The sequence below is a fragment of the Castor canadensis genome, chromosome 15, assembly GCF_047511655.1.
Source record: "Castor canadensis chromosome 15, mCasCan1.hap1v2, whole genome shotgun sequence".
Lineage (NCBI taxonomy): Eukaryota > Metazoa > Chordata > Mammalia > Rodentia > Castoridae > Castor > Castor canadensis.
Genome location: NC_133400.1, coordinates 36954648 through 36982266, shown reverse-complemented (window position 1 = coordinate 36982266; position 27619 = coordinate 36954648). Strand labels below are relative to the sequence as shown.

The window sequence follows — 27619 nt, the reverse complement described above, 5'->3', positions numbered from 1 at the left end:
CAAATTACTTAAATGTGGCATTCATTCATTAGCAACCATCTACTATATACAGAGTACTGTGAGCACTCAGGTGACCTGTGAATCTAGTGGTATGCAGGAAAAAAAGTAGTTGATTACAGTCCACTTTGATGACTATAATAGATTCCACAAAGTGCTTTGGAATCACAGAGGCAGTAGAAAGCATTCCGTTAATACAGTAAGTGAAGATTTACAGCAGGTCCTGACTTATTTTACATTTTATTGTTTTAAAGATGGTGTTAGCAAATGATGTACAATTTAAGTTTGTCTGGCTAAAAGGACAGATTTGTGACAAGAGCACATGTCAAAATGGAAGATTGTTCTTTGATTATGGCTATAGTCTTCAAACTAGCTGCTCTTTGAGATTCATCCTTTAAGATGTATTGCCTAGTATACCACTCTTTATAAACTTCTTTTGAAAGCAAAGGTATTTCCTCAAATCTTAGCTAAAGCTTAGCTTATTACTTATTCATGTGAGAAGCTACACCACTGAAGAGGAGGAGGACAGCAGATAGCTAAAACAGCTTTTATAGCTTGTGGTTAATGTTCGTGAAGTGGGGACTGTAGTGTTATTTGTTTCATGGTGATCTGAATACAGGATCCTACTATACAGTGCAGACCTAACTATTCTAAATTACTTCTATATTTCTGGATGGTTTGGTCAGTACTGTTTATTTCAGTGTGTTGGGTATATGGATATGTACAAAGTGGAGGCAGCATTATCTGCACCCTGGAATGCAGCGAGCACTCTAGTTCTACTAGCTAATTGTCACAGACTTGTTGTACCATAGCTGAGAAGTTAAAGAGAATCCTTTCACTGTAATAAAGACACTAACTAGATTAGTAAGTTTTCACTTATTGGTAAATATTACTACTTATTTAGACAAGTAAGAAATCTAAAAGTAGTTTGCATATACATTTATTCCTAAAAATTTAAAAATATTTGAGGGAAAGGGGGCTCCATCTAGTGTTATAGTTTCAGTGCAGCTATGCAATATAATGCTTATAGAAAATTTTTTCTGGCCAGTTGACTTTGTCTAAAACCACTGCTGTTCTAAAATGAGTATTCATAGCACATATGGCTCAGGAGGACTTTTAGTTGCTCCCTCATTCATCCATCAAGTATTTCCTCAGTACCAGCTGCACTCTAGGCAGAGTGCCAACTTAGGGGATGCCGTTCTCCAAGAATGTGCAATTCAAAAGTCGAAAGCAGCACAGAGCTAACTCTGACATGGCAGAATGAACAGAGAGCTCTGGTACAACATTAGTTTTGTATGTGCGGAAGTTGTTTGAAGTTAGTTCAAAGCACAGTCGGCAGATTATATAGAAACAGCTGGTTTAATTTTCCATTTAGGAAAATTTAGGCCAGATTTTTGCCTTCCATCAAATACAAAAATAAATTCTAGACACATTAGACATTTAAATGTTTTAAAGTGATTTAATTATAAGTTCTCTAGATGAAAAAATAGGGGAATGTTTTCATAGCTATAGTGGTGGGTGAGGGGGTTCCATTCTTAGAATGATCCTAATGCCCAAAGGCCACTAAAGAAATGATCAACAAATTTAACTAAATACAGTATAAACAGCCTGATCCATCAAAGGTACTTGTGAAATTTCCTAGCAGAAATGCATATATATGTGTTTATATATGTATATATAACATATGTTTATATAAATATACACACATGTGTATAATATAAATACATATTTATCTGTGTTCTTTTAAGATTCTCTATCTATATTTCTTACTTTCTTAGGGAATCACATAATAAATTACTCCCCTTTTAACATACACCAAAGTCAACTATTTGTTGCATAAGGGGTTTGAGAATAAATAAGATCATACATTTTTAGTATATAGTTTGAATTATTTATAAAATATTAGAAAAATCAATAAATGTAATTCCATTCTGGTGAGAAATACTTGAAGGTAGAAACCCAGTAGGAGATGTATGGCCCTGGTTTTTTTCAAATGTTTAAGTAACCAGATATGAGTCAGACAGATCTATCCAGGTTGGACTTTATGGCAACATAAAAACAGTGTCAAATAGAGGACCTGGATATGAAGCCACACAACTATAACCAACTTATCTTTGACAAAGGTGCTAAAAATATATGATGGAGAAAAGACAGCCTCTTCAACAAAAACTGCTGGGAAAACTGGTTAGCAGTCTGCAAAAAACTGAAACTAGATCCATGTTTATCACCCTACACCAATATTAACTCAAAATGGATCAAGGATCTTAATATCAGACCCCAAACTCTAAAGATGTGCAGGAAAGAGTAGGAACTAATAGTATAGGTATAGACAAGGACTTTCTCAATGGAACCCCAGCAGCTCAGCAGCTAAGAGATAGCATAGATAAATGGGACTTCATAAAACTAAAAAGCTTCTGCTCAACAAAAGAAATGGTCTCTAAACTGAAGAGACCACCCACAGAGTGGGAGAAAATATTTGCCAGCTACACATCAGACAAAGGACTGATAACCAGAATATACAGGGAGCTCAAAAAACTAAATTCTCCCAAAATTAATGAACCAATAAAGAAATGGGCAACTGAACTAAACAGAACTTTCTCAAAAGAAGAAATTCAAATGGCCAAAAAACACATGAAAAAATGCTCACCATCTCTAGCAATAAAGGAAATGCAAATCAAAACCACACTAAGATTCCACCTCACCCTGTTAGAATAGCCATCATCAAAATCACCACCAACAACACAGCTGTTGGTGAGGATGCGGGGAAAAAGGAACCCTCTTACACTGTTGGTGGGAATGTAAACTAGAACAACCACTCTGGAAAAAAATGTGGAGGCTACTTAAAAAGCTAAACATTGATCTACCATATGATCCAGCAATACCACTCTTGGTGATATACCCAAAAGAATGTGACTCAGGTTACTCCAGAGGCACCTGCACACCCATGTTTATTGCAGCACTATTCACAATAGCCAAGTTATGGCTATTATGCCTGGCATGTACAAGGTTCTGGTTTCAATCCCCAGTACCACAAAACAAAATAACTCAAAAAGGGTCCACATTTGATATCTTTAGCTAGCATGTAGTTCCTGGATAAGGTTTCTCTCACCTCTTTTTCTTTGGAAATCATAAATTAACAGGCTAACAGGGGAGAAGAAAAAGGTAAAAGAGGAAAAGCATGGATTCTCGTCTGACCCTTATTTACAAACTTGTGTCTTACAGGCTTATTTTCACCTAGGAATCAATGAAAAGTTAGGACTCTTTGGAAGGCCAGATAGGCCCATTGGCTGCCTCGGTACATCAAAGGTGCTCATGAAATTTACTTATAATGTAGCATTTAGATTGTGATACCACATACTAAAATAATATTTGCCCTCCTATCCATCCATTGTTATATTTCACTATATACTTGTGTAAACTATATCTGAGTTATTATTTTCTGCAAGTAAATCTTGCTTATTTTGTATTATATAGAAGTTTTCTGGGAATGAATGGCCATTTCATTGCTATATTATTTCTAAGCTTTGTATAATACCTTATTTATTTATACCTTATATATTTACTCATATATAGACTTTTTCCATTTTATTAGAAATGATCTACTTTAAATTTATAGCATACTGATTAGTCTGGAAACTTTAAAATTAGTATTACATGGATTCTGTAAGCTATTTATTTGCTTTTTCAGAATTAAGATCAGTTTTAATTTTGTTGCGACTTATACTGCACCTTTTCATTTAGTGTATTTTATATTTACTTTTAAAAAACTTTTTTCCTTATAGATTTATCGCATTCTAGGAAAGACTGTGGTTTGTTACCCTATCATCTTTGACCTGAGTGATTTCTACATGTCTCAAGATGTTTTATTGCTAATAGATGACATTAAGGTAGGTTCAGAACACCTTTTGACTAAAGTGGGATGACTTTGTTTCACTGATTTGTATCATATGTTGTTACATTGTGTGCTTCTGGGTGTCTATGATACTGGGCTACAGCATGTAAAATGCTAAAGTAAAATAACGCTTTTTGCAAGATTAGAATAAAAGATAGAGTCTGTCTTATGGAAAGTTGCATGATGTTGCTTGCTTTTTAGAAATGGAACAAGAAGATCCAGTTTGTAAAATCAGGAAGAGAACTATTTTTCAAAACTGTGTTCATATGACAGTAATAGTTTATCTCTTTGAGCATAAGTTGAATTCGTGATTAATTTTATTTATAAAGACTGCCCAAGTGGGGACTCAGGTTAATGCTACTGGCCAGGAAAAACCCTGTTAAAAATAGCAATGAGAGTTTCCCTTTTTTTAGACTTTGTTTTAATTACCCTCTGCTAACAGCCTCTTAAAATCCAACCAAGTGACTGACATATTTGAAAAAAATTATTATATTTCTCAACCTTATGGGAGTCTCTGACTGAGAAAACAGTGTGTGGCAGTCTTTGAAATAAAGCCTTGAAGAAAAAAAATTAAATAAATAAAAAAGTTTAAAAAAAAAAAGACTGCTCAAGGCTGGGTGTGGTAGTTCACATCTGTAATCCCAGCTTAGGAGAATTGCTATTTGATGCCAGCATAGGCAAAAAGTTAGCAAGATCCCATCTCAACCAGTAAGCTGGGTATGATCGTGGCATGTGCCCATGATCCCAGATACGTGGGAAGTATACATAGGTGGATTTCAGTCTGTGGTTGGCCCCAAGCAAAAAAGGCAAGACCCTATCTGAAAAATAACTAAAGCAAAAAGGGGTAGGGTAGGGGTATGAATTTAGATCTCAGTACTACAAAAGAAAAGAAAAAAGAATGTCCAGTAAGACTTCACCTAACTCCTAACTTTTGTGAGTTAAAATCTCCTGCACTCCCCTTTTCTACCAGCAAAGTAGAGAGGCTTAAAATAACAGTCCATATTATGAGATCTGGAGCCAGACTGCATCTATTAAAATCTTGACTCCATCACTTAACAGTATTATTGGGCAATTTATTTAATTCTTAGGAGTCTCTGTTTTCTCATCTGTAAACTTAATAATAATAGGGCTGTTCTGAGGACTAGGTGAGTATTTAAATAGTGCCTGGCACATGGTGAAATGTTATGTGAATCTTTGATAGGATGGCGATGATGATAGGTAGGTAGGTAGGTAGGTAGGTGAATAGATATTTAATCAAATAAAGAACTCCATCCATATTACTAATGGTTTGAATAGATTCAGTTCAATCTGTTCTACCTGCTGGAGTAAGAATTTATCTTTTGATTGATAACCCTGGAATAATTTTTATCTCCCTAGAACCTTTCTCTTTTTTTTGGGGGGGGGGGCGGGAGGACAGGACAGGTTGTCCTTGAACTTACAGTCCTCCTGTCTCAGCCTCCCAATTGCTGGTATCACAGGAATGCACCACTACATTAGGCTTTCCCTGAGGCCATATATTTTTGGGGCCACAAGAGAGAGCACACACATGCACAAGCAAGAAAATCTTAAAACATGGGTGATGTGATTACTTTTAAGAACAAAATTTGAAATCAAAATGATTTCCATACTTCTAAGTAGTCTAAATTACCCAGAGTTTGGACTGTCTTGATATATAAGTATTGTTGGCTCTTTGGCCTCTCATGGTTAAGGATCTCAACTAGCTCAGATGCTATTCTACCTTACCTTATTCTTTTTTTTTTTTTTAATGCTTGATTCTTCCCTTTTATTTACTAATTTCCAGAAAAGATTAGTTGGTTCTCTAGCAACCTCCAAAAATAAAAAGCTTAGTAACATCTCTATATTATACTACTAATTCCTCCATTTTTTTTTTTTTTGTGGGAGAAGGAAGGGTAGTACTAGGTTTGAACTCAGGGCCCTGTGCTTGCCGGGCAAGCACTCTACCACTTAAGCCACTACCCAAGTCATACCTTATGTCATATTAATATTAAGTCATATTCTTATGTTTTGATAGAATGCACTACAGTTCATTAAACAATATTGGAAAATGCATGGACGTCCACTTTTCCTTGTTCTCATTCGGGAAGACAACATAAGGTAGGCTGATAAAAGAAGTTGCACAGCTGTTACTACTTTGAATTCTTTGGGAATAGGGCTTCCTCATATTTTTGTATCCTTGTTAGTATGTAGCAGAGTGTTTTGTACATATAAAAGACACCTCATATTAGTTTATTAATTTCCCATTCTGTTAATATGTTTATTTTGTTTATCTGATTTTTAGAGGTAGCCGATTCAACCCCATATTAGATATGCTGGCAGCCTTTAAAAAAGGAATGATTGGAGGAGTCAAAGTTCATGTTGATCGTCTACAGGTAGTGTTCTGAATTTCAATGTTTCTGTTTTCAGGACAATTCATCTGCAATATGGCTGTTTCTTAATGTATGTTATATTTAAGGTTTTTCTCTGAAAGTCTTATTCTGTACTTATCTTCCTATTCCTGTTTTCACCACCTGAGTTCATTCAGTTGCACCAATCAGGTGCTCGAACAGTTACAGTTGTTTCCTAAGCAGAATTTTAGATTTTAGTAGCTCAACTCTAACCCCATTTTTGCATTTTAGGAACTAGTCCATAAGTGGTAAAGTGACCTGCTTTGGGGGTTTTTAGGAGCAAGTTGGGTGACTCTTGGTCCAGTGCTTTTTTTTCTTATTCAACTGTAACATCCAACCAGGAGATAATCCTTGTTCCATTTGAACATCACAGAATTGTCTTAATAGCTCCGAAGTCACAAAAACCGTCATTGGTTCCCTATTAGCTGTAACAGCCTGTCTGCCCACAATTATATGCTGTTGAACACTATTTGTGCTTCTGCCAATGCAAATTAATTAACTGAATTTTGTGGGGTTCTACCCCTCTGGTCATACCATTTCTTCTGCCTGGAATATCCTTCCTTCTATCAAGATCTCTGGGCTCCAAAATCTTAAAAAGACCCAATCTAGAAATGATACTTCTCTTCTCATCCTTTTATGACCTTTAACTACACAAATTATAGTCTACCATGGGTTTATGTGTCTTATTTCTTATAAAATAATTGTGATCATCCCATAAGACAGAAGAATCTCATTTTGAGGTCAGCCTGAGCTACATAGCAGTTTTAGGCCAACCTGGGATTCATATTGAGACCTACACTCAAAAAAAAGAAAGAAAGAAAGAAGAAAAAAAAAGTGAAGGAATGAAATCTTTATAATAAGCTGTGCTTGGGGGAAAAAGATTGACATATGATAAATTTCCTTGAAATGGTCTGTGGCAAAGGCTTCTTGAGGGAAGCCTCAGGTGTCAGGATCCTGAGGTCTTTTCTTTGGAGCTCTTCAGTTTTTCCAGAAAATAAACATCTAGTCTCACGGCTGAAAGATATATACATTGAATGTGATCAAAGTACATTATACATATGTATGGGTATAGTATAATGAAACCCACTAAAAACTGTTAAAAGGGCAGGGGGGACAGAGGGTTATGAGTAATATCAATGGGGTGAACTTGGTAATCAAAAGTGTATTATATGCATCTATGTAAATATCACAACGAGACCCCTTTGTACCATTAACTTACGCCAATAAAAAAATTTTAATAAGAGATATTCAGTAGAATATTTTTGCATGTATGTGGTTCCAAGGAGATAACCATTGAGGAAAAATTGAGAATATTCAGTATGCATAGAGTTCAGTACTGTACTGTGGATGCTTGATTCATTTTTCCCAAAATTCTGCCCAACTTCTGTTAAAGACCCTTTCAACAAATATCAGATTTTCACTGTATCACTTAAATTAAGCACATTCATTTTTACCTTGCTTTTTGGAGGCATATTTTCACAAACTTAAACATTCAGCAGGTCACACAAAGGATGACATAGGACTGAATGAAAGCTTCTGTGCATCAACTGAGCTGTATAGTGTGGATGTAAGAATTTAAAATTTTTTGTTTGAAGTTTCTTTTGATTTTTTAATTACATTTTGTACTATATTTTGTCAAACCACTTATAATAAGTCCGTGAATAAGGAAGGTTTACAAAATGTTTGCTTTCATGTCCTGAGAGCAGGGTGAAGGGAAGGGCCTGGCATCCACTGTGAAGTATACAAACTTTCACCTAATGTTTGATCATTATATATCCTGCTCTCTGCTTTGTCTTATTCTTTTGGATACAGAGCCTTTATCCAAAGAAAAAAGCCTCTTTTCTCCAAAAATTTAGGGGGATGAAAACAAATACTAACTTCTTGGATATTTAGGAAAGAGGAGGAAATTTTGGATTTAGCCACTTTACATAGAAGGTGTCCATTACTGTCCACAGTATCTTGGGCCTCCAGAACCTGAGACTCTTCCCTGTTCTCTTTATCTTAAAGTATCTGTACCTTAGTCAGTTTATACCATAACCATTTTTTCCTACTGTCATTTTAATAAGATTTTGGGAAAGATATGAATTAAAGATATATAACAGTCATATTAACCAGAAATCTACTCTTGCTTTTGTATTATACTGAAATAGTCCTACCATTCCTGAATCTACCTAGATATTTTTCTCATCCTTATTTGTGTGGACTTACTTTAAAAAAAAAAAAAGATAATTTTGATGGGAAATGTGAAAAAATTTAAATGCATTATAGACTATTAATTCTTCCTAAAATAATGCTTTACTGTAACCATGGTCGCAATTTCAATGGAAATCAACTAGCATTTGGTAGTCTTTTATGGGGGTAAAAATGAAGTTCAGGGCCCACCAACTAAAAGGGCTTTTATCCTCAGACTTTCAAATGACCCTCTTGGAAATGGCATACCTACAAAATGAAAGGGAATTAGAAGTAATTCAGTCCTCACAAGGAGTAGAAAAGATCCTCCAGACTCTAAAAGTATTTCTGTAGTGATTTATGTACAATGTCTTTTGGGGAGGGATTTGGTGTTGTACTTGTTTGAGATAAGGTCTCACTATGTAGGCCAGGCTGCCTTTTGAACTCGTGGTCTTCCTGCCTCTACTTCAAGTGCTGGGATTACAGGCACATACCACCATGCCCAGACCACAATGTCTGTTTTACATTTAAAAATTGCTAGGCACATTAGAACAACAACAAAGAAAAAAGGAGAAACACAAACAATAGAAATATTCCTACATTTGGTCTACATATTTGCAGAAATAGACTTTAAAATAACTATGATCAGTATGTTTAAGAAATTAGATAATAAGTTAAGGAATTTTAAGACTTTAAGGTCATAAAATAGGAATCAAATAGAAATTCTAGATGAAAAATTCAGACATTAAAACAGAACACAGTGAAAAAGCATGATACTTACATAATGTAGTTGATGACACAATATAGGTGTCACCATACTATTACCACACATTAAAATAATATGTGATCAAATGTAAAAATGATAAAATAAAATTTAAAAAATAATATGTGATCAAAGAAACTTCAGGAACTGATGATGTTTTATAGATTATTTAACAAATACTTTTGAGGAAACTAATGAAGTTAAAATATCACCACATATCATACACAAATATATTTCAGATGGGTTAAGTGATTTCATGTAAAAAATCAAAACCATAAAAATTTTATTATAATTTTTAAAATGAATCAAAATCCTTTCAGGCTTTCATTTTAAGCATATTGTAACTGTCAGTTTCAGTATTTGAGATTGACAAACTCTTGTTTTTGAGCTAAGTTTAATTTTAAAATAATTTTACTTTGTTTTAAAGGTTTAATGTGCTAGAGAGTTTCCATTTCATTTGAAGAGTCTCAGGCAAATTATAAAGACAATGCAAAAGGTGCTAACACTTTTTCTTAAGACAATAAATTAAAGATTTTAAAGTTGGAAAGAGATCCCTCTTCTCCTTGATCATCTGAAACTAGGAAACTGTTCACTTATTTATATATATCCTTGTACATAAAACTCAAGTTAGTCAAGACCTTGAGATAATTCATCTAAGAACCTCATTTTACAAACTGGAGCTCTTCGTGGAAAAGTAACATCTGCAGTTCTAAGACTAGTTATTACAGAGAAGGGTATAAAACTCATGGCTTCCTAGTCCTGGTTCCAATTTTTTGATACTCAAACATCTGGGCTTATATTACTGTACTTTAAGTAGTAGAGTTTAATGTCCATTTCACTTTCGGTCTCTTTTTTCCATTTTTTGTTTTCCTTCAGAAGTTAGAGGAGAGATGGGGTCACTAGTTTTATTTTTCATAATTCAAAAAGTTTTACATTTTTAAAAATGGAACGTTTTGTCTTCATTCCTTTTTAAAATTAAAAGAACTTTATCAAAAATAAAATATAACTATAGTCAGATATCACATAATGATGGGGATACATGTTACAATTGCATTACACAAACCTGTATATGTGTTGTTACACAAACCTATATGATATTCAAATCACTTGACATGGCCTATTGATGCAATCAAGAGACACAGTGAACTCAAGATGTATGAGGCTGCTGGCAGCATAACACAGCGTACTGTTTTACAGTAAACTTTTCATTTTTATACGGAATACACTCAAAAATATTGATCAGAGGTATAATATAGTAAATACATACATAGTAACTTATTATCAAGTGTTATGTGCTTTACGTAATTTCATGTGCTATCCTTTTATGTAAGTGGCAGCATAGTAGATTTGCTTATATCAGCATCACTACAAACATGAATAATGTACTACATAATAACTCCTGTGACATCAGTAAACAATAGGAAATTTTCCACTCCATTATAATCTTATGAGATGACCATCATATTTGCTATTTGTTGACTGAATCCTCATTATATGGTGCGTGACTATACGTAATTGTTCTCGCTCAGGCTTACAACCATCAGTCATCCAAATGTTAACATTGTTTTGGAAGATCTTGTGAATTTAACTATGTACTTTTCCCCTTTTTAAATTATAGCAGAATGCACATGACATAAAATTTACCATCTTAACCCATTTTTAAGTTTCAGTGGTATTATGTGCATTCATGCTAACCAATCTCTAGAACATTTTTCATCTTGCAAAACTCAGACCCTATACCTGTTAAATAAGAAACCCTCATTTTCCCCCACCTTCCCCTTCATCTTCCTTTGGATTTTATTTCTGTCCCCTTCAAATTTCTTTAACCATTGTGTGGTAAGGACGCTGCCTCCCACCTGAGCTTCATCGCCCAGAACATCTGTCCGTGCAGCTTGTTCTCAGCCATGCTGTGCACTCCCCAAGCATATAAGGAACATTCACAATCTCTGAAGGTGATTGGAATTATTTCCCCTTCTGTCTAAATTGCACCTTAATCTTGTAAAGTAAATCAATGTCTCTTCTCTAGTGAAGGCTCCAGGCCTGGAATTAATATTTCCTTCAGTGTACTTCTGTGGCATTTTGCTTGAACCTTTGGTATGACTCGTACTGTGTAGCTAGTTTCCTTTGTCTGCTACTCTGCGGTTTATAAACTCTTGCAGGCCAAGCTTCATGTATCTGTGCATTCCCAGAGTGTTCTGCTCATTGCTATTCTTAGTTAGAAATATTGGTTCATTGATTTAGTGAATATTTATTAAGCTCTTATTCTAGGCACTAAGGATATGATGGTAAGCAAGGTCTTTAACCTCATGCCAGGTAGGGAAAGTGATGGGAAGAAGAGCAGCCTTAGGTAGGACACTAAGAGGACCTTGTGGGATATAATGTTTGAACAGGATACTGTTTTGAATCTTGTATTGCATTTGACAAACACATAGCAACACTGAGTTATATAATTACCATAGAGCTACAATATTAATGCCTAGCAAATTAATTGTGTTGTTTATAAATTTAATATAGGAGCCTATAGTCAGTTAAAATATTTTTAGTAAAAATTTCTATTAATGGAATTTAGCATTTCCTGTTAACTCAGACTAAATATTCACTTTATGGGCAGAATTAGAATAGGGTAAATGGAGTAATAAAAGGGGACAATATTAAATAAATTTTTTCTTTTGTTTTCAGTATTACTTATCAGTTGTGAGGGTCAAGTAATTCTTGACTCTTTTCTTCCTCTCATATTCTACAGTATAATCCATTATTAAATCCTTTCATTTCTACCTTCCAATTAGATCCAGGATGTAACCACTACCATTACCTTTAACACCACCACAATCCAAGGTACCATCATCTCTCACCAGATTTTCAGTCATCTGCTAAATTCCTACTAAAGTCAGCTAGCTTTCCATACCCTACCTTGTCATAGGAACTTAGCTTATGTCACAGATTGTAAGCCTCCAGTGATTTCCTTTCTCACACAAGGTGGAAACAAACGTCCTTCAAAGGGTTTGTGTGCTGTCCATGTCTGGACCTACATCTCTGACCTCATATCCTACTATCCTCCTCCCTATTGTATTAGTTAGCTTTTTGTCGCTGTGACCAAAATAGCTGACCTAACTACTTATAGGAGGTAAGATTTATTTTGGCTTTCAAAGGGTTATTTTGGATTCAAAGTTTCAGAGGGTTCAGTCCATATAGACTCTTCCACACACTTGGGCAGAGCACTATAGTGTAGCAGAGGAGAGCTATTCAACCTCATGGCAGACAAGAATCAGAGAGAGGGAAAAGAACCAAAGACATAGTATAACCCTCAAAGGCACACCACCAGTGACCACTTCTTCCAAGCTAAGCCCCACCTCCTAATGTTTCCAGAACCTTCCAAAATAGCACCATGAGCTGGGGACTAAGCATTCAGTACATGAGCTTGTGGGAGACATTTCATATTAAAAGTATAAGACACATCTATTTCAACCACAATATCTTCCTTATTGCTTCTAACACACACTAAGAACAGTCCCACCTTCGACCTTTGCATTGGCTCTTCCTTCAACCCTGCACACTCTTCCTTCAAATTCTTATCATTGATTACAATACTTCCTTCAGTTTCTGATTGCATGTAAACTTATTAAAGAGATCATCTCTGGTCACCTGAGTAAAATGGCTAACTTACCTCCTCCTATTCCTCTGCCCTGACATCCCCTTCTCCTACTTAACACTTATTTTTATCTAACACTTATTCTATTTAACACTTATTTTTCTTCTTTGCCCTTATCATCATTTAATACATACATAGTTTGTTTATTGTCTTCACCCTACACATATCTGTAAGGTAGGTCTCAAGGGGGAAAAGATTTTGTATATTTTCTTCATATTAATCTTCAGCATCTAACATATGATAAGTGCTCAATAAATACTTGTTTACTAAAGAACGAGATGCATAGATATGAAGCAACCATTCAACACACTTCAATTAAGTTCAGCACTGCTCTTTGCCCAGGCACACAGATCCTGCTCTCAGGGAATTCACAGTGTACAAGTGACCTGACTTGTAGCTGTGTCATGTAAAAATGTGTAGATTTGGCCTTCCTCAATTATATCCTGCAAGGAGGCTTTTGTACAGTTGATGGCAACATGTCTGTCCTGCCATCTGTAAATAAGTATCTGCTGATGATCTGCCTTATTTATGTGTTTCCACTAGAGGAGAAGGTAGCACAACACTTGAGTAGTTTGCCAACAAATCAACACTCCCTGTGAGTTGTCTCTTTACATTTGAAATGAACAGTTAGAACAAGGGGATTGGACTTTGATCACATGATAAAGCGAGAGCACACAAGGGAGGTATGAGAATAGGTAAGACACTTAAAAAACTAGATAGCATTTGTTGCCCTCAACGCAGAGAAACTAAAACAGATACTTTAAAGCAACTGAGGCTAATAGGAGAAGGGCACCAGGAACTAGAGAAAGGGTTAGTTCAAGAAGAATTAACTTAAAAGGTAACACACATGCACAGGAAATCAATGCGAGTCAACTCCCTGTATAGCTATCCTTATCTCAACTAGCAAAAACCCTTGGTCCTTCCTATTATTGCTTATACTCTCTCTTCAACAAAATTAGAGATAAGGGCAAAATAGTTTCTGCTGGTAGCGAGGGGTATTTGGGGGGTAAGGGAGGGAGCGAAAGGGGGGGTGCAGGGGGAAGGGGGTAGAAATAACCCAAACATTGTATGCACATATGAATAAAATAAAAATTTTTTAAAAAAGAAGTGAACAGTTAGAAAATAGAGAAAATAATATATGTAGAACAATCTTACCTTAGAATTGTCTGATTTAAAAAAACAGATAACTTGGGGCTTATTTTGTATAGTAGTCAATTTTCTACCAGCTCATCAGATAATTAGAGGTGACAGATAATGCTACATGTTATATATTATTCACTGTACAGTTCACCTTGAACCAGTGTGTTTGACTTTTTGACTTTGGAATCCATTAGCTTGTCCAAGTTATAATCAAGATACTAATGGAAATTAAAATGACCAAATACAGGTTGCTGTATGCCAGAATGTAGAGAAGCATTGACTTAAAGAATCAATATCTCATGATCCTGAAAAAATGGATACTTGGCATTCTGTATCCCATCATTGGATAGCCCTGAAATTTATTGCAATAGCAGAATCCAAAGTTTGATTTTCCAAAACAATTTGAATATTTCAGTTATTTTAATAGGCAGAGGGTTATTTTAATTCCATTAAAATAAATGCCTATGGGACTAGGAATGTTGCTTAGTGGTAGAATGCTTGCCTAACATGGGCAAGGCCCTATGTTATCACCAGCACTGTAAGAAATAAGTATAAATAAGTAAGTAAATAAGTAAATGCCTCTAATTATAACACCAGAGAGTTCATCACTCATTGACTATCCTGTTTATTATGACTCATGAACTTGTTACTTGATGGATGTATTCTGTTTATTGTTGTAGATACTCTGTTCAGTTTTGTATGCAGAAACCTATCTGATTTTAGAATGTTTATTTAAGGAATTATGCTAGAATTGTATATTTTTAAATAAATTTTTTTCAGAGTCTTACAAAAAGTGTGTGCATAGGACCGTTAGAGTATGACTTGATAAATGTAAGAGTTTTGAATCTTTTCTATTACATTTCAGACGTTAATATCTGGAGCTGTAGTAGAACAACTTGACTTTCTACGAATCAGTGACACAGAAGAGTAAGTCCCTTTGAGTTATTTAGTTTTTGCATATCTTGTGATTACATTTAAAAAGTGGGAAATCTGAAACTTTTTTTTTCCAGGCTTCCAGAATTTAAGAGTTTTGAAGAACTAGAATTTCCCAAACATTCAAAAGTCAAACGACAAAGCAGCACCCCTGATGCTCCTGAACTAAAACAACAACCAGATATCAGAATTACTGAATGGAAAAATAAATCCACCAATGAAATTCTTCAAAAGCTGAATGTGAGAAAGATGCAGTTCCTGCATAGCCCTAAGTGAGGTTGCCAGACAGGAACTCCCAGTCAGGCCATGTGTCTTTTTGTCTTCTCAGAGAAGGATACTGATTAACTGGTTTACACCCAGAGCAGTTGGAGAGATTGCCTTTTGGTCTAAAATTAGCATGAGTGTCTTAAAGACTGCGGGTGAATGGGATTGTCTTGGGTAGGAAAGTTTTGCATGAGTTAAGTCATAAAATATGTTAAGTCGATGGCAGTTGCCTTTCAGTTCTCCAGAGTTTTATGTCCATGTCCTTTCTTTTCCTTCTCCATTTCCATCTTCTTTCCTGCCCTAAGGTTAAGGTCCAAGGCTTGCTTTGTCTCTCCTGCTTCTGAGGCATTCAGTCCTCTGATTGCATCCATAAGAATATTTTTACAACCTTATATTTTATCTTTTTTAAGGCTATTCACATCTATAAGAAGAGGTATGTGGGTAGGTTGTTTTACTTATTCAAAGAAATGAAATCCTAGTAGTAGAACTGTAAGTAAGCACTATGGCATCTTCTTTGACCCATACAGATTTGAGCATGTAGGTACACATCCTTTCAGACATCATCAGTCCTTGTTATTCATCCGTATTATATAGATCCACATGAGCAAAAATATGATATGAGTCATAAAGCACATAGCATGGTGCCTTGAAATATAATAAGTACTCTATACATGTCTCCACCTATCACTCATCTCTTAACAATAGGTTGATAACAACATGGTCTCCCATTTACAAATATGTAGAGTCAAGAGAGTGGTTTAATGATTTGCCAAGTTTCATAGTGTGGCATTATCAGTATTTAATGCTTATAGACATAATTTCTGTTCATTGCTTTTATCTTGTTTCCTGGAAAATTTGTTTATTAGATCCTACTACCCCAGGAAACCAGTTTTTCTACATGCTATCTCCAATGTATCTAAGATAAATAGTGGTATAATGTCCTCATATGCTTGTTACATCGATAACATTTTATCTTTCCTCAATTCTGTAATGATATTTCTGTTCTGCATCATATGGTTTTGTAATTAGTTATCCCCTATGGTTACTCTTATATTCGTTTCACCTAGTTCCTCCCACTGATTTATATTTGTAGGACTGCAATTGTCTGTCCAGCCAAACCATCCTGTTGGGTATACTGCTCAAAAGAGAGGGCCCCAACTTCATCACAATGGAAGGTAAGAATACCTGTCCAAGAGAATATTTTCAATAATAGGACCTCTCTATTCTTGGACATTTATCAGATATGCATAAAAATGCCCACTAAAATATTACAAGTTATTTCCTCCTCTACTAGACCCTTTTTTTTCTCCTTTTAAATGGAAAATGTTCATCTACATCCTAGAGTTGAATGGACTGTTTCATATCTGAACATATTGGAACCTGAATTCTGCCTGTGACTGTTAGGCAGTTGACTCTATAGTTGTTTATTGATAGTTTCTGTTTCCAGTTTTATTTCTTGTAATTTTTCAAGAATAACACTGAATAGTTTGTCTACAAAAATTAGCTTCTTCATTGTCTACAACAGCCATTTGGAATGGAACATGACATTTACTAGAATTGTGCTCTGAAGATAGTTAATAAAATAAATCACTTCTAATCATGTCTATGTGTAGACCGCATTAAGGGTAAAACCCAATTATTCCTGAAATCCACATTTGTATGTTTCCTCTCTATATAAGGAATCCTTGAGTACAACATGATCTGCTTCTGGCATTTTATAATACAGAATAATATAGAATATATTTCAAGTACTTTATTTCTAGCTACTCATCTAGAAATACTATGTTCAGAAGTGCATGTTGATTTGGTTAGAAGATTGGGTTATTGTAATTTATAGTATTTATAGTTTGGGTAATGAGCTAAATGTAATTATTTGTTCAAATGAAGTCAACATAGTTTTTGTATTATCATAGTAAAGATAACATTGAATATCATTAAGCAAATTTCAAACAAAATCCTTCATGTTTCTAATTATTCTTGAAACTACATATAAGCAGTATCTTAATTTTTTTAGGGTCAATCGTTGACATTTGAACTTTAGCTAAACCAAAAGAATGACTTTGAAAATTAATATTTTATTAGGGACCTAGAATTCAGAGTGTATATTTTAGTGGTGTTTTTAAGTTAAAAAATTTTTTAAATAGTTTAAATGAATATGCTGAGGGAATTATTTTTAAACCATTTTTATAAACTTGGGAATAGTGTTCATCTTTTAACATTTGAAAGACTTTAAATGTTTTTAATCTGTAAAACCTTATGATAAATTGAAAATCACAAGAATATACAGAATCTGAATATAATCTTATGTGATTTGTTATAAGGCTATAAAAACAAGTTGAGAGAAATGTTAAAGATTTTGTTCTTTACCCTTATTTCCTTTTTGTGCTCTGTCCTGTCAAATTGTTTACTTACTAAGAAAACCAGTTATGAGGCCAGACTACATGTAAATTGTGGCCAAAGAATAAAGCCCAGGAACATGTTTTGGGTTCTAGTACATGTTAGAATTGTCATAGCCTCATTACATAACAGAGCCTCAATAAATTTTCACTAAACAAATAAATGAAGTATCATTATATTCAGAGTCTATTTCTTCAATTCATTATTTTCTATATTCTGTTGTTCTATTTTCTGTAGTAAGATAAAATAACATTTGTATTTGTTTAAAAGTATATATTATATTTTATTTAAGCAAAAACTGAATTTCAGGAAATAAAATACCAAAGTCATATACTCAGACAAAAGAGGAACAAGTTCTGGGGCATTCACAGTCTACTTATTTGGGTTGCATGTTAGAATATGCCAGAAAGCTCAGAAGATTAACAAATGAATGTATCAACTCTACAAGAACAAAATGAAAAGTCAAGAGTGATTTTTAAAAGGGAATAAATGTTATGCATTTAATTTAAAAGTTTTCCTCAATTATCTAATGTTTAGGTACCATTTCTGATCACATTGAGAGAGTCTATAGAAGAGCTGGCAGCAAAAAGCTTTGGTTTGTATTAATGTCTTTGTCATTATGTTTTGGTTTTTTTATTGACATTCAATAGTCTAAAGACAACAGTCCAGTCTAAAGATGGTTATTCATTCTTACTTTTAAACTCTGAGGTTATGGCATCATGGTTGACTACTTTCTAAGGATGTGTCTAAATTCCATTATAGCATGATTGTCCCAAGACACTAAAGAAAACTGTCTGAGAATAGAGACTTCCATTGGTATTAAGCCTGGAATGATAATGCTAGTGATTCTTTCTTACTCTGTACCTTCTCTATTCCAAGGTGTTTTAAGGTTTTATTTTGTGTTTAGAAGACCTGCTCTGATTTCATAGAAGGCCATGAAAAGAAACCAGTAATTCATTTAATCATGAGAAAAAATAATAAAAGGTAGTTCTTTCATCACTAGTGATTACATTTGCTTTGTAAAAAAAAATTAACTAGTTTGTTCTGCAGAGGTAGTCTATTCTCAGAGATGAAAAAATGTATAAAATTGTTGAAATTCACAATGAGGAAAGTATGCCTAAATGTAAGACCCTCTGCATTTTGATGCAATTCTCAGTTTTGCTAGCAGAATCTAACAACTGTTAAATGTAAGAGTATATTGTATACTTTTATAATGATCATTATCTAATTTTTTTAAAGTCTCAAGCAGTGTCATAAGAAATTCCCTAAACCTCAATAAGCCTCACGTTTCTAATCTCTAAAATAAGGGAGCTGGACAAAATAATCTCTTAATATACTTCAGTTCTATTTTTATAGTAAACATACCATTTCTTCCTGGAAGAAATAATACAGTAACCTTATAGTTTAAATATCTCAAATTTCCACTTTAAATTCTCAGTACAGCAAGGCATGCAAGCCAGTAAATGTTGCTTTTTTAGCAGTATGTTTCAGATATGGTCTATAGTCTTATTTTTGGCTAAGCAAACCTGTTCTTGCTTTCTGCATTATACTTGTATCTTAGATAAACCATTAACTAGCAAACATTTAAGATACTGATTTACATTATGTTTAGAGAACAAACTCCTGGAGGTTTTATTCATTCTATTTTCCCTTTCGTGGCTTTCTGTTGACACACCCAGGTTGGCGGTGCGCTACGGGGCTGCATTTACCCAGAAATTTTCTTCCTCTATAGCCCCACACATTACTACTTTTCTGGTACATGGGAAGCAGGTAACATGCATAGAATTTGGAAACTCAAGCTGCTTGAAATGTGTGAGCTCATTTGCATTCCAAAGGGTTAAAGTGTGTGGGTGAAAGCTTCTCTAGATGTAGCAAGCATTTGTTCCCTAACTTTATCTGTTATTGATGTAAGTTTTTACTAGTCCATTTATGTTGAAATTAAGAAATGTAAATGCCTTATAGGCCAGTTTCCACGCATATCCTAGAATATTTAAAAAAGCTAGTTTAAAGCCTACACTTTTATTTTATTTTCTCCATTTAAATGTTCCAAATGAATTTTTACTTTTGAGAGGAAATAATGTCTTATGTATTGCATGTGCTGTACTTTTTTAAAAAAAAAATCTGTCCTCCCTACATTCTAAGGCTTTTAGGAATGTAAAAATAGCAATGTGAATTCCTTCCCCCAACATTCTGGCATTTATCAAGAAAAAAAAGTAGTGGTATTTCATCATAGCACTCCCTAAAATTTAGCACCGAAACCTCTAATCCAGGGATTTGGTAGTCTAGGTTCCAAAACAAACATGATTTAAAATGATTATAGGAGTATGTCACATTTACCAGTGTGACTTAAATAATTTGTTAATACGAAATCAGAGTACCTTATTAATTCCTTCCCATACTGCCCTCCCCCATCCCAAATCAGAGGAATAATCAGGATCCCTTTCCTTTCTTTTGAAAATTGATAATTACACCACTCATCCCTTTGGCACAGCCTGCTGGCAGAGGTGAGGATGAAGAACCAAATTCTGGATGGTCTTACAGTCTGGAAAATTTCAGATGTTAGGTCAAATGTCTTGGACTCAGTATTTCCTTCAAATAATTATATAAGAACCCAACTATGTATATTTTTAAAGTTCTCCAATCATGGGTCCCATTCATCATCTTTTAGATTTGTGAACATCTGGCCTGCTCTCTTCTTTACCCCCAGGTCGGTTGTACGCCGTGCAGCAAGTCTTTTAAGTAAAGTAGTGGACAGCCTGGCCCCATCCATTACTAATGTTTTAGTGCAGGGCAAACAGGTAAGTATATGCTTTTCAGGCATTCATTTGATCACAGTTGCAAAGGTTTGGGGTAGGACCCTTAATTTTAAATTTTGCATATTATAGTGTCATAGACCTCTCACACACAAATAAACAATGGTTCAGGCAATTTCTTCAAAAGACTCCTTCCCCAAGCAATAAAAAATATGCACAGTCCCAAAGCTGCAGTTATCAAATGGGCCATCCCTTTTTCCTGCTGCATCTAAGAACTATAATTTTCACTCCTGTTGTAACTTGAGATCATTGCAGATGTGTTGCAGAAAATTAAATGATACTCAGGTTTAGGATAGAGCAAAGGCAGGTGCATAGCAAAGGACACATTTTCCCTCCTATTCCATGTGAGCTCCACTTGGCACTAAAAACTTTTTGGATTGGTGTTCAAGCAGAGCCAGAGTCTATATGTCAGTGCTGCTTCCAAATCCTTCTTCTTTTAGGCCATCTCTTCCCCCACCTCCTCACCACCCACCAGAGCCAACTCTGGTGTTTTCTTCTCACGAATCATCTGCAGTTAGCAGTGGCCTCAGTATCCTCTGGGTTCTCATAGTAGGCTTATAACACTTGTCATAATCAGCTCAAGATTCCAGTTCATTTGAATGTGTGTGTCACACTTTGTGATAGACTATGAGCCCCTGGAGGTCTTGTCCAGTACACATCACAGGGTGCCCGGCATGGGACTTAGCTTAGAGTAGATGCTTGGTAAATGTAGGTTGCTTTGGGCTTGTGCATGTGGATATGTAGAGTGGATGTGACTGCTCATTTTTTGTTTTGTTTTCTATAATCTCTAATTACTTGGCTAAATCATTCTTTGGTTGGAATGAAAACCTGTTTGCTTTCTTTCTCCTTTTTGAGAATGCATGTGCTTTATTGTGTTTTCCTGACAGTTAACCAAGGAATATTGTAAGCTTTAGTAATGTGGAAAACTTTAGCCTTGTTTAATAGAATCAACCATTTGCGCATGGTTTCAGGGCTCTTAATTAAGACTGAAATAATCTCATCCTGATATCCATCTTTTAGAATGTTAGAGTAATATGCCATTCTTTCCTGTAATGTTAAGTAACAATTAAAAATAATTGTACTAATAAAAAGCTCCTGAGAAAAAGTTAAGTTACTTTTCATATATATTGTTTTCTCTGTGTTCCCCATATTATCAAAAGGTAAACTTTTCATCCCCATTTGTCAACTAAAGCAGACCAGAATACAGGAGATCAGTTATCCAGTGCCTTTCCTCAGTAGAATCTTCTTCAGCCACAGAGTCTTATGTTTTTACCCTGGATCATTCTAGCTGTGAAAGAAAGTTAAAGGCTTTGGGAAACTGTTTTCCTTGATTTTAGCTTCCTATATTATATCTGAAAATTTGAATTCTCAAATGAGCATTCGTGAAGTTTTGAAGCTCTTATTGGCATCTGACACTAAGAGGAGGGATGTTAGATTAGTCAGATCCATTCTGTACTATATTTAGAGAAAACTTTCAGCCTACAGCCTTAGATCGCACTCCCACATCTCACAGTCCTCGGAGCCTGCCTTAGGCTGTGGCTGTATCACTCATCAGACCAGCATATGTCCCAGGGAAATAGTCATTTACTGAGCTGGGGAAGCCTGGGGGCAGGCCATAGCTCATCATTATGACCAGATGCATGAAATCTATTCATTAACTGCATCTTAACCCTTAAAAAAAAAAAAAAGAAGTGACAATGAAATAGGGTTTTTGTATTTATTCATTTATGAAATGCTACCCTAAGAACTGAAATAGTATTTTTACAAAGGACTTTGAATCATCTCAAATTCTCCAACATGAGCTAATGGTTTAACTCATCATTGCTTCTGGAGACAATAATGTATCCTTTCTTTGTTTTCTTCTTTGCACAGGCCATTTTAATAAAAGTGATCATAGTTGTACTAACTGGATAATATCACTGTCATGTGGAAAACCAGCAGTTCTTAGTTTTCACTCCATTACAAAACTGGTGCAAGTTCCATTCTCACCCTTCATCTCTAAAAACACAAATGCCCTTTGAGGTGCTGTTCTTTTTCCTGCCTCTTATACTTGTGTACTGTACATGAAGACAAAAACAGGTGATGAAGAGGAAGAGGGGCTTTAGACTCATGGGGGAAGAAATCCCAAGGAGAGACCACAGCATTTTCTTGGTATCTCCAGCAACACTTTTTGCTTTAAATTTTCTTTACCATTTCCCTCTGTGCTCTTTCCTTATCCAGGCTTGTGGGCAGCCTCATTCACTCCCCCGCCACAGGAGAGAGATTTACAACCAGTAAATCCTAGGTGCCTAGGATTAGGCAGGAAAAGTGGGAGCTACACAAGAAGTTTGTGATCCTGCACCTGCCTTTGAAAAGGTTGTAGTGTTGTTAAAAAGCAAAAGGTTCCACCTGAAAAACTGTGAAACTCTGTCTCTCAAATATTAAATTGTATAGACTGTGCAGCAAAATAAAACTATTCAATGTATTTTGATTTCTCTGGAGAGTTGCTACTACTAAAGTCATTCTGAAAAATTTTGCCTTAATATTTATTTATATCCACTCACCTTCACTCTCCTGAGACCCTTACCTGCCTTATATTTTAGACTGTCAACCGTCCTGAGCTCCAATGGGAGTTATGCTTTGAAATCCATTTTAATAAAAAGCAAGAACAGTTATTCTACCTAATGCCCTAGCTGTGTAGAGCAATTTTAACCTGCCAGTCATCTTCAGTGTTGAATTTTTTCTTTTATCTTTTAGTAGCTAGGAATTTTTTTACAATAAGATTCTGATACTTGTAGGTAACTCTGGGTGCCTTTGGGCATGAAGAAGAGGTTATCTCTAATCCTTTGTCTCCAAGAGTGATTAAGAACATCATCTATTATAAGTGTAATATCCATGATGAGAGGGAAGCAGTCATTCAGCAAGAACTGGTCATTCATATTGGCTGGATCATCTCCAATAATCCTGAGTTATTCAGTGGCATGCTGAAGATACGAATTGGGTAAGTACTTTGCATTTGCATAAAGAGAATTATTTAAGCAGTTCTGTAGCAAACTTGGCTTTTCAATATGAAGCAATGCTCCAGGTTTCTGGTGTGTATTTGGGAAAGTGCCCCTTTCTCCTAAGCTATGGAAGCAGCATCTGGTGCTATGAAGAAATAAATACCAGAAAGAATTCACATGTTCATTTAACTCCCATCTTAGTGAAGTAACTCTGTTCTCTGATAAAATCAAACTCTAAGGACCTTCACCAGCTATGCCATGTAAAGCACTAAGCACAATACTTGTAAAAATACCTATACATGAAATGGGTAAGCCACTAAGAGAAGAATGATTCTCAGTAAAACTGGGTGTCAGGAGACACACTCAAATAAAAATTTAGTCTTTTCAAGACTAAAATTCTGCACTGATTTTCTACTAAAATTAACAATTTTTAATATCCTAAGTTTTAAAAAGAAATTGAAAGTAAAGCTCTGGTGATCCAGAATCATCTTAATCAAGAATTTTGTGAGGAAGTAGGCCAGATATGGTTGCCCAAGCCTGTAATCTAGCTACTTGGGAGGGAGAAATCAGGAAGATTGTGGTTTGATGTCCAGGCAAAAAGTTCCCTAGACCCTATCTCACAATAACCAATGTTTTACACATAGTTGCATAACTAATAGCACACCTGCCAAACTAGCATGAGGTTCTGAGACCAACCCCCAGTGCAGCCAAAAAACAAAAAAAAAGGCACACTATAGTCTAGGGAAAGTTGATGAGGCTCTGGAATTCAACAGAACTGAGTCTAAGTCTTGTCTTGGACTTACTAACTCTATAACATTGGCTGAATGACTAAGCCTCTCTAGGCTTGCTTGCTTGCTTAGCCTTACTGCTTTATCTGAAAATGAGATGAAATAATATGTTTTGAAAACCCTATGACAGCCTAATGAAGCATATTACAAGTATCATGTCAATGTGTCCTAACTGTAAAAGAGCCAAATGACATCTAAGCATATAGAATAACAAATGTTTGAAAAGAAATATACATTTTGTTTGTTGAGTGCAAACATGTGTATGTGAATTGTGGATATGTGTACATAGTTTGCTAACTATATAATTGGATTGTCAGTATCTTTATATTTCTGTTCACTTGATTCTTGATTGCTGGTGAAATTCTTCACAATTTCTCCTTATTCTTGTAGATGTATCAATTTCTACTTACATTTTTATCTGTTTTGCTTTATGTATTTTAAAACTTTGCTTTCATCATTATCATTTCATCACTTTTATTATGTATTCTTTGTGTCATTGCTTTTCAACTCTTTTAAATTTCAAACATCTATAAAATTATAAGAAACTTATAAAATTTACCATTGTACACTTATCTTTTAATAGAAATTGGCATTTTATATGTCATTTCTTTTATATTTTGACTTATTCTTACATTTTATTTTATATTTTGTATTTATCATACTTTCTTGTTTTCTTTCTTTCTGTTTATTGTTGAATTGCTTTTCTTTTCATTCCTTTAATTTTACATGTGAATATGAAGCGTGTTCTGAAAAATGATTACCCCCTATTTCCTTTGAAGTTACATATGACAACAGCTGGGGACATGGCTGAAGTGGTAGAGCACTTGCCCAGCAAGCCCAAGGCCCTGGATTCAATCTTCAGTAAGGGGAAAAAAAAAAAATCACATATAAAAATTTGTTGCTTCTTTAGCAGAATCTCATACCTCCTGTTTTACTGATTCTCATCCTAGGAATTTATAATAATACTAACAGATTTTATAGCAGTTTTAGTTTCAGCACTGTTTGAAATAGTGAAACATTGGGAATAATCCAGATATTCATCAATAGGAAAGAATTTAAATAATTATATGTTATAACCATATAATAAAATGCTATGCAGCCATTACAAGGAACAAGATAAAGTTTCATACACCAGCACTCATAAATGCAATATAAATTAAATGAAAAATTAAGTTGGACATGTATTATTCCACTTTTTATAACAGAGCAGAAGTAATTAGTTTTGTAAACGTATTTGCGTAATGTATGTGGAAAAAAATCTGAAAAAAATATACATCAAATTGGTGTTGGTTAATTTCTTTAGGAGATTTTGCATTCTAAGTTATAATTTTAATCTTTAGTTTATTTTTTAACTATTTGCCTAGCTTTAACTATAGTGTATTTCAGGTGAATTTCCCATTCTCCTTTTTCTTTGATTAGAAGTAAATTATTTTATCTGCATAGAACTCGGCCTTCATTCTCCCTTTAAAATTGTTACTTTCAAAAATTTAGAGGTATTCCTAGTCAGAATAAGAACTTTGAGTAAGAACTTTGTTCGGTCTGTGTTTGCTCTTCTATTTTCAACTCCAACCTCTTGACTAAATATGAGGATACAGAAATGAGTCTTTCATGTGAATCAACCATAAATGAAAAGAAATATGATTTTCCATCTCCACACAGGGTATGAAAGTACTCTGTTGACACAGACTTTTTTGGACATTTCTCTGAGACAGACTGAGAAGTAAGGTTGTATCTCTTCTAAAGCACATTCTTTGTAATAAATGTCCTCACCAGGAGGACCTCTTCAAATGATAGTCATCCTTGCAGAGGCTTAGACACAACCTTACGGTAAAGGTTAACAGTTGCCTAACATTTTACAATGCTGTCTCTTATTTAGCATTATAGGCTAATTTATGTCCTTTCTCAAATCTCATGTAATTTCCTTTCTTGACTTCAAACCTGACCTGAATTACTTTCTTTTCATGGTAATGTGTATTTGGTTTATACTAAAAATAGCTTCCTATTTTTTGTGTGCTATTGTGTATGTTCAGTGCCTTCCATGAAAAATAGCACACACTTTTTAAACTGCTTGTCATTCAAAATAAAAAATGTCAAGATGGCAACATGTGACTTTGCATTTAATAATAGTAGAAAACCACTTCACAAAGAAATTTGTCATGAAACCTTTCTACTCACTATCTTAAAACTCCTCCTAGAATTGTAGCATTATATTCCCATGGGGAGTATTAACAGTGTCCTTGTCCAACATTTCCCCTTTCTGCAGGTCTCACAGGGTCAGCTTTAATCTCTGGGACAGTTTCAAGTTGAGGAACAATCTAGTATTTTTTAGTGAGAAGTGATTTACTTCTAAGGATAGAGACTAGATCTTGTATTTCTTCTTGTCTGTATCACAGCTTACTAGAGATACTCAATAAATATTTGATTGTTTAATGTGTAGAAGATAAGCAGAGTCCAAGTGGTTTGTCTTGAACTATCAGGAATTTAAGAAAAACGAAAATTTTAAAATTTAAGAAACTGTGCTCATTGAGAGAGAAATAAAGGACTCTTAATTTTGATAAATACACTTGGTTTGTGCCATATAATATTAGAATTAAATATAAAAGAAGGAGGGGCGGGGGGAGAGATGGTCCAAACGATGTGTGCACATATGAATAAATGAATTAAAAAGAAGATTCCAGTCATGTCCCCCAGGAAATGGCCAAGTTGAATAGAGTCTTGTTTATATGAAAATAATTCATACATGTAGAGGATATCAGTGTTTATACACATGTAGATGTCAGAGTGTAACACTTGTCTCTGTTAACTTAACAGAGTGGTGCAACGAATGATACCAGGAAATGGCCAAGTTGAATAGAGTCTTGTTTATATGAAAATAATTCATACATGTAGAGGATATCAGTGTTTATACACATGTAGATGTCAGAGTGTAACACTGGTCTCTGTTGACTTAACAGAGTGGTGCAATGAATGATACCTGAGTTTAGTACAGATTGTCTTAGATCAGACAAGGCACCTATATCTGTCTATGCAGCGTTCTTGGTGAAGATCAAAATAGTACACATCATTGTTTCCAAAGAACACTCTAGTAAGCCATTTTCCTCCTCTTGTTCCATGATCATAACCACAAATATTAGCTGTAAACATGTTATGCTAAGCAAGGTACGAAAATTCCTTCACATAATTTATTCCCTATAACAATTTTGGGGTGGATACTAAGACCTCCCCCACTTTAAAGAAGCAGAGTTAGTAGCTTAGATGACTTGTCTTCTAAATTTTCTAACTAGTAAATGGAAGAACTGGGATTCACATACAAGTCTTCCCAACTGCAGAGTTTTTGTTCTTCAGTCTCAAGAACTTTGTATGTGTTTTCACATACACACACACACCCCATTGCCATTTTCTCACAGAAAAAGGCTTTAATGTTTATT

The 27619-nt window shown here is 34.7% G+C and overlaps 1 protein-coding gene across 6 annotated transcripts in view; it reads left to right on the top strand.

Annotated features, from left to right (window-relative positions):
- The window catches only part of Phkb (phosphorylase kinase regulatory subunit beta), a 205941-nt gene that overhangs the window by 160545 nt on the left and 17777 nt on the right, over nucleotides 1-27619 (top strand). For 5 of the 6 annotated variants that reach the window (XM_074056045.1, XM_074056044.1, XM_074056048.1 and 2 more), the window contains 10 exons: nucleotides 3220-3303; nucleotides 3780-3884; nucleotides 5922-6004; nucleotides 6189-6279; nucleotides 14881-14942; nucleotides 15026-15188; nucleotides 16306-16387; nucleotides 18147-18204; nucleotides 20317-20407; nucleotides 23200-23402. In XM_074056045.1, coding sequence (XP_073912146.1) covers nucleotides 3220-3303; nucleotides 3780-3884; nucleotides 5922-6004; nucleotides 6189-6279; nucleotides 14881-14942; nucleotides 15026-15188; nucleotides 16306-16387; nucleotides 18147-18204; nucleotides 20317-20407; nucleotides 23200-23402 — 1022 coding nt within the window. Of the gene's footprint in view, nucleotides 1-3219; nucleotides 3304-3779; nucleotides 3885-5921; nucleotides 6005-6188; nucleotides 6280-14880; nucleotides 14943-15025; nucleotides 15189-16305; nucleotides 16388-18146; nucleotides 18205-19288; nucleotides 19380-20316; nucleotides 20408-23199; nucleotides 23403-27619 lie in introns of all 6 variants that reach the window. The other variant, XM_074056046.1, reaches the window with a different exon arrangement.